General features: G+C 34.5%; 1 protein-coding gene across 2 annotated transcripts in view; it reads left to right on the top strand.

The window, feature by feature from the left end:
- The window catches only part of PCDH9 (protocadherin 9), a gene marked incomplete at both ends in the record, with an annotated part of 715,654 nt that overhangs the window by 458,447 nt on the left and 242,476 nt on the right, over nt 1–14,731 (top strand). Inside the window, one exon of one of the 2 annotated variants that reach the window (XM_079549736.1) lies at nt 13,233–13,308. In XM_079549736.1, the coding sequence (XP_079405862.1) occupies nt 13,233–13,308 (76 nt within the window). Of the gene's footprint in view, nt 1–13,106; nt 13,309–14,731 lie in introns of both variants that reach the window. The other variant, XM_079549735.1, reaches the window with a different exon arrangement.

Below are 14,731 nucleotides of genomic sequence, written 5' to 3'. Positions count from 1 at the left end.
TGAGAAACTTGGTAGTATGTAAATTAGAAAAAAATGCACCAATCACTAAATTTTTTATGCCCAGTTTAAATATCTCATGTCCTCCTTTATCTTGGTTTATAAACACATAATCTTGAAGAACTCACTGTTAGGCCAAGATCACATGAAGATCTGTACTTATGAGTAAGTGACTTAGTTAATCTATTTCCAGTAGAAGCTAAGCAGAAAAAGATGGCTATAAGCATTAGCTAAAGTAAAAAATGAAATAAAATAAAATAAAATAAAATAAAATTAAAAAAAACAACTTTTGCAAGCTTAGTCTTTTAAGTCACTAAAATTAAGAAATTCATTAGTGTTAGTTATCAACATTAAACTCACCTGGCACAAATAAATAAAATCATCAATACTGAACAAGAATGTGAACAACTAAATTTGTCTTTTACCTTTTTCAGTGGGGCCTATGACATTAGCAGCAGCTATCTAGGTAGTCAGAGTTCCTGTTTTCCCTGTAAATTTTAATAAGTCAAGAGCTTGCCATATGTAATTTGTGGAGAATATTAAAAATTGGGTAAAGTGCAATAATAATAGTGATTCTTGTCAGCTCTCATTTTACTTCTACTTGAGACAAGCAGAAAATACATTTCTAGTTACTCTTACAATAAGATGCCTGTGAGAGTATCTTCTGTTTTGATAGTACAGTAGCATTGCTGCCTTTGTGTAGATGAACTCCATACAGAAAGACCATATTTTTCCCTCTTTCGTATTCTTTGCTTCTAAATGAAGTTTCAGCTTTCTTAGTGCCTAAGCTCCTCATGTGTGTATTTAATGACAGAAACTGCTATATAGCAAAACCCTAATATGGTTACTCTTTTGTATCTTATTTGGCATGATAATTTAATGTATCAAAGATTTGCCTTTTACACTCAGGGTAGTCAGGATAGCATAGATATGAAAGACCCATTACCAAGCCAAAAAGGCCTATTCAACCACTGAAAGACCTAGCCTTATCTGTGGATTTAGCTTTTCAAGCTCTGACATAAGACACTAGCAGTCAGATGTACATATGTGTTACCTGCGATAAAGGAAGGATCTGTATAAATATTTGCTGCAACATGCATTGTTCCCTGAAAATTTCTGAAGAAATTATTTTCTGTGACATATGTTTACTTATGTAACATGAAAATTCCAAAGCTTTGAGATTTCATCTGGAGAAAAAAAGTAAAAAATAAAATACAACTTAGAAATTTACTCTCAGGGAAGCAGTTCATCAGGACACCGTATCTCAAGTAACAAAATATAGGTTTTCATTGTAAAATTGCATTATAGTCTAGTTTATTTTTTCTAGTAGAGTTGTAGGTATATTTTGACTGTGGTGTTTTAATTAATTTCTAGTGCATGAAATCAATTGGGATAATAATATTCATTTCACAATTAAAATATTATATATATAATGTATATAATATTATATATAATTATACAAATACATCTTTCCAAAGGTGTACCAGCTTAGCAGATGCATCCTTCATAGCAATCATGTCCACTTTCAGCTTTTCCAGTGTTGATCCATTTATTTAATGTGACAACTACAGTGTCCATTGCGTTAATAGATGTACAGCTGCTTTCTAGAATCATAGCGTGTAAGCGGTCTTATCCTCAAAGGGCAGTGTTGCTGCTGTTTCTGCTTTCACTGTTTGCAGGAGAAGACATGACTGATGACTCAGAATTAATTGTAACACAATATGCTGTCAGTGACAGATATCTGCTACATCCACTAGTACTACTTCAGGAAGCAGTGTTCTAATGTACTATTCCCCCTACAGCATGCCTGTAAATTTAGAGCCTCCTTCCTTGTTCTCTTCCAATCCCCATGCTAGTACAGGAATCAATGAGAATTCAAGTTTTTCTGCACATAATGATACTCATTTTATCCATGAAGAACAACACTAGGAGTACTGATTGTCTTACCGTGTTGTTATTCAAACTCTTAAACTCTCCTTTTTCCACTCTTCCTGTCTCATTTCCTCTTTAAACAGTATTAATGAGTGCCTTTAAAGTCCTGTGGCACAAAAATTCCTAGTGGACAGTTCATTATTTGCTGTTAAATTGATGGGTTTTGAATAATGTCTTTCTTCTTTGATACACAGTTAAAAACTAGAGAATTCAAAATCTGGAGGCAAGTTATAACATAGAATCACCCCAGACAAAAGATTACTACCATTACACAAAATCCATGGACTGCTTTATTTCCAAGGTTACATGCCATACTAAGCAAAACTAAAGGAGTAGAATAATAGGATTTTTTTTTTTCTCATCATGCTTTTTCCCAAATATCACTGGGAAATTTCCTGCTCCTTGGTAGGAAAGTGTATCTTTGCATATCTTCTGTAGTGACTGACAGTGATGAAGGCATATATCCACAGCTCTTCCGTAACAGTACTTCTCCCAAACCATAGTTCATAGAATCAGTAAGATTGGAAAAGACCATCTGAAATCATTTAGTGCAACCATTCATGTGGCACTAATATTGCCCACTAAACCATGCCTTTAAAAGCATAGAGGGAGTTTACTTCCAAAAGCGTAGAGAGAAACTTGAGCTAGAAAATTCGTAATTGATCTGAAGACAACACAGAATTATCCTCGGCTTTTCTTATGAGATTTTATTAAAAACAAGATGCAAAATCAAGACATGATAACTGCTGTGATACTGTATGTATTGATTTAGCCAATCATTAACAAACCTTAACCATTAAAAAAAGCCAATGGAATACGTATATAACTGAAGTAACTATAAACATAAGCTGTGTAAACATAAATTGCAAACATAACAGTCTATATTTTCATAACTTTGTCATTCATGTAAGACAACAATAGTTTTCTTGTATAAGCAGGTTCAAAATAATGTACGTTCCTCAAATGGGAAATATTCTTTTTTTTTTTCTTTTTTTTCCTCAAATCTGGAAATGTAATTTATAGTTAAAAGAAACTTCCCAGAATTTTATTATCTTACTCACATTACTGAAGCCAGATGATTTTTACAGAATATAAATCAGGACATATTTATTATTATAATTAAACTAGTAAAATTTCAGCAACAGCTGTTTTTACATTTTCATAGTTCATATACATTATTGATCAATACAAGCTTTTATTAATGTAAAACTTCTGGGAGTGCAGAGAACTTATGCTGGTTATCATTATAATTGCTACAGTGCTTCTGCAGTACTTCTTCAAGTGAGTGCACTTGTAATGTGTTTTATCTGTCTTGCTAGGAGGAGCTCATCAGCAAAACCAAACTAAACAAACAAATTGAAGATCAGTGAAGTCTTTAAATTACTAAAGATCACATGAAATATAATTCCATTACAACTAAATTGTTTACAAGAGAGCTTCTTTCTGTGCTGTAATGTTCCAAGCTGTAATACAAAGAAGTTTTTTTCTATAAAATGTGCCACAGAAACAGATAAGGCAGTTCACACTCAGTGCAGTATCTTTTGTTCATAAGATCTTTTTCTTCAGGTTCCCATGTCCCAGTACTTAATGACAACTAAAATTTCAAGTATTGAATATCTAAAATCACATCCTTAACTGATGAAGAATACAATACAAGATCTGCGTTTTCCTACTGGCAAGTTAACTTTGGGCATTTACATTTTAAAATTCTGGATTTCAAGTCTCTCTATTATCAAGGAGTAAAACATAAAGTTGGTGAAAGGATCAGTCTGCCATGAGTCTCCTAGTTGTCAAATACCTTGTACTTATCTAGTCATCTGCAGCCAGTGGCTGAGTATAGAGATTCAAAAAGCCATTTTACTGCAACTTTTTGGGTGCCAAGAATCTCACTAGAGCTACCTCTCTTGCTCCATTAACTACAAATTTATTTAGGAAACTGTCCAAGTCACAACAATAATTTTAGCAGGTATTTATTTACAAATTGCTACATGTTTAATGAATCTTTTCTAAGGTTTATTTTCCCCAGAGTTTCTGGTAAGAAACATTTAAAAAATATACCGAACTGTGGTTTACTGTAGCTATTTGGTTGAATAATGCATCTGAACAATTTTTAATGATTTAGTTTAGTTGTATATTGAACTATTTTCTGTTTTATTGTGTACAGCAGTTTCTTTTCTTTCCCCCACTTGCCTTTCCATGCATCTGAGAAATTAATTTACGTAACTGTGGGTTTAGAACTGATTTCCTGAGTCTCAGACAATTAATTCAGGGGGAGGAGTCTAAGACAGAAAATATTGACAATTTAGTGCTGTTTTAGCAGACACCAGACTGAAGAAAGTAACACTCTGATTTAATCTAGAATAAATAGTACAACTCAGCTTTCACGTTAGGTCAAGTTTACCTTACAGTTAAGATGATTTAAGGTAGATAAGTAACTGCCTATTGGGAAAATGAGTGTTTGCATACTAATTAAAAATGCAATACTTAAAATAAAATAGATGATAGCTTCTGTTCTGTCCAAAGAAAAAAAAAAAGAAAACAAGAAAAAAGCAGGTACACAAACAACAACAAAAACACAGGGAAAAGTGAAGACTACTGGTTTCATGAAATAAACTAAAGGAGTGTTACAACTGTCACAACTTTAAAGAAGGGAGAAAGTGATCACAAAAGATTATTAGAAGCACAGGATTTGATTGCAGTTCACTGTTTCTTTGTTCACTGTGTCTGCAAAACTAAAGGAACTGCCCAAAGAATGGGGCTGTTTACTCTCCATACTTAGATGTGCTTAGGGCCATCAAGCGCACATTTTCTCCCCAGTCAGTGGGAGACGGCAATTGAGACAATCTGTCTCTGAGTCATTCTTTTCACACTAAAGACGGGGCCAGTTATCTTCAGCCTAAGTAGTAACAGACATACGAGGTGATTATATGTTTCCTTTTAATACATTGCAGTGTAATTTACTGATTTGTACGACATTTTGCTACAGTGAAATTGAGTAGAAGAAATCAAATGGCGATCTGACATAAAACAATGTACATTCTGGAATCGATACTAACATTGTTACGTTAGGGAGAGAAAACAGGAGAATATCTAAGCACTCAAACTACCTACATGTGCAGCACGGTATGAAAACTTACAAGGAAGATATAAAATAAATTGGCTTTTTTTTTTTTTTTTTTTTTTTTTTTTTTTTTTTTTTTTTTCCCCATCCTTTCCTTAGCCTGAGAAATTGATGGAAACCTTTCCTACCTCTGTCACATTGGTTCTCTGGATGAGGTATCAAAATGAGAATAGAAACTGGGTTATCTTGTGATTCAAGTAGGACCCTTGAATGAGGACTGCTGTAGCAAAAACTTAATTTAGACATAATAAAGAAAAAAGAATCCTATTTCTCGTAGCAAATTTCTGGAAACTACTGCGCAGTTTGTACAGAAAGTGTGAGATTGAGCCAAGATTATTTTAGAGAAGCAAGGAGGACTTCTTACTAAGAAAGGAGAATAATTTTACTTTACACTAATATTCTTTCATAAGCTCAAGTGAAGCATGAAGTAAGAAAATGTGTATAAGATCACTAGGCTGAATTATATGAAGCCTTATTTGTGGTCTTTTTGGCCTTCCTGCAGGATATACTGTACACTTTCCGAGGTCACAGTGAAAAAAATACTTAAGATTCATTTTTCCAGTTTGGAAAATAGAAGATTATAAGGGGAATTTATTAAGTCAATCGGAACTGAAAATAATAGCAAACGAACAAAAGAGCTATTGTTTGTTTACAAAACAAACTAATACAGCAACCATATGGTAATTCAGAGAACTTGCCAATTCTTTCTGGAGCAAATACAAGGTATGTTTCTTCAAGTTTCCTGTTGCATTTTAGTTCAAAAAATTATCTCCTATCCCAGATGATTCAATTGCCGCATTAAAAAGGTGCACCCTAAATGCTTCCAGCATAGCACTTAGAGAAATCTTATGAGAAAAGAAGGGTTTAAACTGTTTTGTTTTTTTTTTTTAAACCCTATTTTCCTCCCCTCTGAAACTGTTAAGCTTGGTTTTGTGACTTCATTTCTATTACAAGCTTGATATCATCAAAAAATTATATCCACATTTTAGTACATGAACCAAGAGTCTTTCTTTTAATCCTGAGAGGAACAAACTTTACCAAACAGATGTTTTCCACAGAGGACCTCCAAAGAAGCACAGTTGTCTCTTTCATCCTTACAACATTTTCTTAAACTTGTACATAATTTCTTCTTCTTCATTATCATTTTATAGGATTTTTTCTACTGTTTTCTCTTGATATTATTTTCAATTTTTCTTCTTTATTTAAGGGTGGTGTTTAAGTGCCAAAAAAGTTTTTGATGTATAGACTCTTCTGTATCTTTTTCATAAGGATTACTTTTCTATGTTTGTATTTTGATCTTCGGTAGTGCGAATGATTTTGACATAAGGAAAATATTCCCAAATTGTTTTCTTTCTCTTTATTTTTTATTTTATAATGTTTGTTTGTCACCTTAACAAAAGAATGGCATAATAGTTCAGAAAGGAAGGTGAAATATTTTTTGTTGTTGCAAGTGTTCGCCTTTGAAGTATAGATCTCACATACAATTGAAGATGTGTCATGCTTGAATAGGTAGTCTGATATGCAAACATATGGTCCATTCTGTACAGCTTAGTTTGACTTGGTGTGAATGAGATGTTTTGATGGCCTCGTCTAGAAGGCCAGAAATCAAGGCTCATAGCATGCAAATATGTTGAATGGAGAGGCGGACATTTTGTTTAGCTACCTGCTTTCTAATCTCAGAAAGAAGCTAAGCTGGTAGTGTAGAAATGTTTCATGTTTTTTTTTTTGTTGTTGTTGTTGTTTGTTTTTTTTAAATGTATCTTGTTTTATCGTAATGGATAGCATCTCATGCTGAGTCATTGTGAGAGACATTCAGTAGCAGAAACAATAGAGTAATTATTTCTTGGCTGCCTGATTAGTAAAATCAAAACAATAGCTATGCAGTGAAGTCTGATTTTCAGAATACAGCAATTTTACCATGGAAAATCTCCTCTTAATGCTGATTTCTGTAACTTTGTTTGATTCAAGTACGTAATTGGAAGTAAAATACATTTTAGAATCTAACATGCAATGGAAGCACTGAATAGTTTTGAAAAACTTGTGCTTATACTTCCAGTGTAAAATTCTATTTACAACACAGCTTGTAATTCATCTGCTATAGGACATTTCAGGCATTCAATATGATGTGGAATAGTCTTTCCTCAACTTCAGATTTAAAGCACTCAGGTCAACTAAATAACTTACGTTATTTACAAACCACTTTCTGCCAGTGTTTGATGGTTTCTGTAACATAAGTCAGCAGGAAAATCTGCCAAATTCTCACCAGTACTGGCATAGTATGAGTAATGGAGGATTCGTTACCCAGTGTGCAGTAAGCCAATTTCATACATAGAGATGAGATTTACAGCGAAGTTGCATGAGTTTGGGTCTAGGTGGCCTTTCACAAAGCTAGCACACCCTGGGACTTTTGCAATGTTATTTAATAAATATTAAATATAATAATTAAATATTATATATAATTATATTTGTTTATATTATTAATTACATTTATTTTTATTTAATTTATATTTACGTAATATAATTAAATGTACTGCCCCAATACAGCCTCAATTTACCATTGGTCAATAAGATAGGGCTAATCTCCCTTTCTACAGGCCAGCTAGATATGCTAATTAACTACGTGTTTTCTCAAGATTCTCCTATCTTCAAAACCAAGTTTAGTTATCACACTGTGATTCAGAGCTTCTCTACTTAAACACTTTAACACTTTCAAGAATGGTCATACTGACTTAGATAAAGGTACACATTTGCTATATGTAAAGATACACATAAAAAAATTTGAACAAAGTTTACCAACAACACTGGCCCAACTATTATAGAAATCCATGCTGAGGTCCAGTACCCACAAATTCTTTTGCTTAAATAAGGATTTCAGGATTGTGTTTTTTATACACAAAGCTACTTTCAAAAGCAATAGATTTGTATGGATTGAAATCACAAATTCTAGTGTCAGAATATGTTTTATGAAGCTAAGATTTTCATAAATAAGGTATTTTGGTCTAACATACTATGTTTTCTGACTAGCATGCAGCATTGAAAAATTATGAAACTGCTCCAGATATTTGTAGTTTTTACTTTATTTCCAATTAGAATTCCTTACATCAAGAAAACAGAAGTGAGAAATACGTGACAGAAGAGTAAGATGCAGCTAAGATGTATTTTTAAAATGCTTTCAGTATCTTGAAATAAAAATGTGCTAATGAAGAAAGATGTAATATGCTACACCAAGCACAGGTTCTACTTTTCTGTGCCTGTGCCAATATCTCTATCCTTTTCCATCCATTCCTCCTTAACCCCTCAAGAGCTTTTATTCTTAGTCATTTTCAAGAATCACCGCTATTATTTATGTCTATCAATCTTGCAAATTACAGTTGTTAGAAATTGCCAGATGTTGTTTAAGTTCACTTCTTTATTTGTAACTAGACCAGTTTCATGTATGATTGATTTAATATACTTTTGCTTGTTACTACTATAAAAGTATCAGCTGGCTGACCACCTTGTCTGGAATGAGAAAAAAAAAGTTCATATTACGCTTCAACACTTTTTTTTTATCAACACTAGAGTTTGCTATCCTTTGTCACCATCTAAGATACAGAATTATTTTTTTCTGTGTACCTCTTGTGGGAATGAAGTCATGGTTCACCTGGATGAGCTTTATGGAATCTGCTGCAAAATGTGATTAATAGAAGAATGATTCAGTACATCTGATATCAGTTGTTTTTCTGATTTTTAAACTCAGCCCAGGTTCAAAGACATATTGATTAAATTGTCCTGGGTTACATACTAAAATTATTTTGACACAAGGGTTTTTTTAATTTTTTTTTTATTTTTATTTTTTTTCCAAATGACACAAATGATGTTTTTAATTGAGTTTTCCTTTTAATTTTGAGTTTTACAGAACAAAGATATTATATTTTCCAATTAAAAATCAGATCTAAATAAAGCCCATGTATTGCATTTTTTTCCCCAAAAAATGATGATTTATGATCAAATATGTCACAGATTGTAGATTTGAAGGTTGGCCATGTGGTATGGAGATGAACCATAGCCCTACTGTATGTACTTCTCCTAAATATACTGTAGTATAATTAAAACTGTAGTTTCTTGTTATCACTGATTCCAGAGTTGTACCATGTATCAATGTTTTTTAGAATAAATTAATTGTATTTAGGTAAAAAAAAAGTTCAAAGCTTCCTTTGATTGCATGAGGAACCAAATAAAAATATAAAAATATAAAAATAAATTAAAATATAGTCTAAGCATGCTCTAGGATTTTCCCCTGAAAGAAGTCCCTGATATTATTATATACAGAAAGTCAGTATGCCTTGGAAAGCAAAAGCCTTTTTGTGAGTGGATAGCTTTTTAAAAAAACAGTTTGAACATGTTCAGTTATTTTAGGAATCTTATGTGTCCAAGGAGTCGGAGAGGCAAGGACAACCTTGCATTGTAAGGATCTAACTCAGCCTGTTTTCATTAAAGATTTGTGGAAGGTGAGACCATCTGCTTCATTAATCAAGGACATTTAAATAATAATTAGAAGGGGAAGCCGTAAACCAGGGACACACATTTTGTAGACAAGGGAGACAGTGCCAAGGAGCAAAAGTTTCCAGTCATTAGGCAATGGAAACTTTTCCAGCAGTTTTGGAGAGGGCCAACCTGGACTTCGTAACTTATGAAAAGGGTGAAACAAGGGAATGTGAGGATTTGGGATATTTGAGGGACAGTGCCAAGCTTATGAATGTAAGTTTAGGGGAAGGAGACTGAAACGAACAGAAGAGGAATAATCAGAAAGGGGTACAAAATGGGGCTGATCACCACAGTCTGTCTTGTGTTGTCATTTAATCTCTTAACTGTCTCTCCGAGTAATCTCACTCCTTGTTCTGTGTGTGTCAGTACTGCAAGGGCTCAGCAGCAGCTCATGGCAGGACCTGAGTGCATATAAATGTTATCAAGAACCATAACCAAGAAAACTCTCTAAACCAAATGATACTTTAGAAAGCTGACACTGTTTTTTTCACAGCACTGTGTGCACACTGATCTCTCAACAAGGCATGCACACCCCAGAGCTAAATCACCCTCATTATATACATTTAACATATGAATATTATACAATTCCCACAAAGTTATCTCCTATTTCATGCATGTTAAATCTCACAGTGCACCTGCATCTACCAATCAAGGGATTCTTGCAAGGGAGTCTTTAAGTTTCCCCCATAGATAGTACTGATGTCAAGGTACACATATGACTCTTTGGTACCTCCTTGTCTCTTAGATTGCTCTTTGGTGCCTCTCCACAGTGTCTTCACAAATGGGCCTGTGTTTACCAGTCTGGAGTATCAAGGGGCCTGTTCTTTTAATATGATACAGCTGGAGAGCCAGGTAGTGTTATCCAAACAGGCAGAGGGGCTGTGTTGGTGACTGAGGCACCCATAAGTGTGCTGTGTGCTGGAAAGCCTGGAGGTGTTCAGGCCTGCTGCACCTGCCAGCCTGAGGGAGGAGAGTATGGGCTGTGAGAGCAGCACTGGGCTTGGGCCCATGGAACAGGCAGCTGCATGGAACATTCTTTAAGACACTAATAAGATTCCAGTTGATGGAATGGATTGTCTTCCCCTTTGAGTGACATGATATGTCTAAAGCACTGGCTTTGAGTCTCTCTTTGTGGAAGGCTTTTCCTCTCAGTGTTTTGATGGCATGGCTTAGTCTGACATTTCCTGACTGATTGCATGCTGCCCCTTCGTCACCTCTGAATCTGGATGACTGTTTAAGGGACCCTCAGAGTTTTGTAATTCTTTATGATTGGTGGGGTCCTTATTGAGACGCTTGGAAAGCCATACAACCAAACTTATATATCTTTTTCTTATCATTCAAAGTGCGAGCTTAAAAATTTACAAAACTGAGGAGTTGCCATATCAGTATTCAACCTCTGCCATTTTACAAAGTGACTGTCAGTTTAGAGTCAGAACGGATTTTGGCTAGGATAAGGAGCTTTTTGGTAACCAAGATCAGTATTTCTGCTTCACAGCCCATGAAACTGTCCATTTGTATAACTGCATATTTTTTTTCAGTGTATTTGGGTGGTAAATTAAGTGCAACAGTTTAATTATTTTCCAAAATGTTGAAATGTTCATTTCTCCTCTTTAAGGGCTTTTCTCAGTCATTCATATTTTCTTATGAAGTCTTTTAGTTTAGTTTAGGTTAAGAAGTTAATCTCCTTTTCCTCTGCTGCTTACTGATTTTACTAGTGACATAAATTCTTAACCTTGGAAAAACAGATTTGTAAATTTGGGTTACTGAAAATAAATGTAGGAAGAGAAGATTTTTTTTAAGCTGTGTGCTTAAGTATATTTTGTTCAAATTTAAAGGAAAAATATCTGTTAGTGATTAGAGAAATTGTTCAGGGTGGCAATTCCATAGTGAAAATACTGTAAGAAAAAGTATTGAAGCTTGAAGTAGAAGAATGCTTACTGACAGTATATGGAGTTAAGATTTCTGTTGGTATAAACTAATACAGCTCAGTGACTCAGAGGATCTGGGTTTTTTTTTGTTTTGTTTTGTTTTTTTTTTTAAGCTGGATTCCAATCCTAAAGCTAGGAAAGGAACTTAAAAGTAAGATACTAATTATAAAATCACAGCCAAGAGCAAATAGTACATTTATTTCTATACTGACTTGCACGAAAGTAATTGAAAATTGACTTAATCAAGTATCTGTGTCTACCCAAGGGAAATGAATAAAAGGAAGCCTCATAGAAAATATTGATCATCATGTAAAATGGCAGCAATTACCATTAACAAATAGTTTTTAATAAGCAAACATACAGTTAATACTATTAACTCAAGGGTTTCTCATTTAAAAAAAAAAAAAAAAAAAAAAAAAAAAAAGCACTAAACAAACAGTTGTTAAACTTACTGCAAACTTTGTGAATGTCTTCACTTTAAATCTTTCTAGCTAACCAGATTGATCAGATTCAGCAGCTCCCTGCTGCTGAAATTCATTTTTGAGGAAAGTTGTGCTTAACTTAATTTAACCTCCCTCTTGAGATGGCCTTGAACTAGTTGTTTCTGAGGCTTCAGAAATGCTGTATTCTGATCCTTGAAGACCTGTTATATTCCTTTCATGAATGCTACAGCTGCTAGTGCTAAACAACTCACAATAGTGCTAATGGCTCTGGAGTGCACAGGGAATTGCTGCATTATACTGTGGCCACAACTCATGAAGTCAAGCTATTTCTCCAGATGAGAATTTCACAGTAATGACCAACTAAACCAAATGCACAATGTGGATTTTTTTTTTTTTTAATTTTTTTTTACTTTTGCAGTGACTTTTTTCTTTCTTAAGAAGCTCAAGAAAAATTACAGTTCTGGCTGCATTCTCCGTGTTGCTTTGAGAAAAATACCTGAGTTGTAATTTTATATTTCTTACAGAACTGATAACTGCATATTCCATCATTGCATTCTGTGATTCATTGTTGATCAGTGCAGTTTCACAGTTACATTATCAGAGTTAAATGTCTGTATTAGGTAGAGTGCTGATATCAGTTCAATATCCATATAAATCGTTCAATTCTTGAAAGATGACAAAGTAAAAATATACTTTTTTTTTTTTGTTTAACTTGGTGGGCTTTTTTTTTTTTTTTTTTTTTTTTAATTTCAATAATATGAGCAGTGATAGTATGGGTTTTAAGCTCAGGAGAGTATATTTATTACATTTTCCAATGTTTGCTTTTCATAACAGTTTGCCAATGTTTATTTCTGCTTATCAGGAAGTGTTCATAGATCGCAATTTTTAAATGATAAGAAACATACCTAAAGGTCTACTGATCACTTTCTCATGAGAAGGTTACTTCACAGATGAGCACATGAGTACTTTTGTCTGCTGTCTTCCCTGGGTTGCTCTAAAAGCAAGCAAAAATAAAAATAAATTTAAAAAATCACCAGCAAACTCAATTGCCTCTCCAGCACTGCCAGGAAACTAGTTGTACTTCAAAAGTTTTTTTAAAAAATCAGGAGAACAGAAAAGAAGAGCACTAATCAGCATGTCCTGTGCTCTTCTTTGTAGTCCCAGCGCCGTGTTACATTTCACCTCCCCGATGGCTCCCAGGAAAGCTGCAGTGACAGTGGTCTGGGAGACCACGAGCCGGTGGGTGGTGGAACCCTGATCTCACACCCTCTCCCTCTGGTTCAGCCGCAGGATGAGTTCTACGACCAGGCCTCACCAGACAAGAGGACTGAAGCTGATGGCAACTCCGACCCCAACTCGGGTGAGTCACTGACAGAGCTCTGCTTACCTGTATTGCTTTGGTCACTCTTTTCATTCCCTTTCAGATTTGTTAGAGATATTTTTAAGCACCTGCATGAATATTTGGTCGTCTGGCTTATAATGCTTGGTAGAAGATAATGTGGTTTGCTTAAGTTCCCCGTGTTGTAATTCATCTGAAGAAACAGAGACATGTCCAATGAGAAAAAAACAGCTCCAGGCAGTTTTGCATGGTGAGAATGGATAGAAAGAAGGAAATCTTATGAAGTAGTCTGCAGTGCTGATGTCATTCAGCATTGGGCTTTTGGAGGTTGCCCTGTCACATACCTATAATATCCCCTTCTTACTGCAAGGATCATATGGTTTCTCTGTTAAGTTGAAATGGCATGATCTGCTTTCTGGAACATTTTTTTGAGCATTTTAATGCAACTACTAAGCATGTACCTACTTTGGGAAGTGTTTTTTTTTTTCTTGTTTTTTGTTTTTTTTTTCCTTCTTTGCTGTAATAAATTTACATGATTGCAGTGTTTGTGACAGTCAGTACCCAAAAAAAAAAAAAAAAAAAAAAAAAAATGAAGTGAGGTCTTATCAAAAGCTGTGACTAGTTCTTTGCCATTGCAAGATGGAGACCTGGGCACACTGAAAACTGGAGGAGGGCAATAACACTGCCATTAAGCTTTCTGTTTTCTGTCTAGAATGTGTAGACAAAGGTTAAAAGCCTTGTCTCTGCTCTTGGAAGGTAATTGAACTTGCATTCTCCTGCATTTTGGGAGTACAGAAATAAGGATTAATTTCTTCCTCTGACATTTCTCCCTTTTTTATAGATGATTAAATTTTTAGTGAGTCTGTACAACAGGGAAGGAAGGTGGCACTGGGATCTGCTGCACAAAATTCTGACCTGTGTTCTCATTTGGGCAGAACTGGATTTGAATTACATTTAAGTCACGGTAAATGAGAACGTAAACGATGGACTATTGACCTTAGGAGCATTTACTTATTTTTTTTCATACTTTTTAAAGGGAGTATAAAGAGGATATGTGGGATAAAACTATAAAACTCTGGGGAAGTGGGAGGGGGGAGGGGAAGGAAAATCTTTCCTGTCTGAATTTTGTTCTGTTTTTCCCCTTCTCCTTCCTGTTTTTCTGGATCTGATAGCTGACTCTTTTCTCCTCTAAACAGAAGTATTATTGGGTCTATCACCTTAAACCTTAAGTCTGTAGGAATGCAAAGAACTGTAATAGATTAGCAACTATGAATGCATTGACTCTGAAGCAAAGAATTTACATTTATTTAAGTGAGGGAGGGTCTTAAGCGGAATTATCCTTTTAATTCTCTGACTGCATGAAGAATTTAACAAGATCATAGAGGGGGTTTAAGGCATCACTGCCTGGATTTCACATTGGCTTTGCAGACTCTGAGTTGCCCAT

The sequence above is a fragment of the Tetrao urogallus genome (assembly GCF_951394365.1).
Source record: "Tetrao urogallus genome assembly, chromosome: 1".
NCBI classification, from domain to species: Eukaryota; Metazoa; Chordata; class Aves; order Galliformes; family Phasianidae; genus Tetrao; species Tetrao urogallus.
The sequence above is the reverse complement of the archived record's forward strand: the minus strand, read 5'-3'. Positions and strand labels throughout refer to the sequence as shown.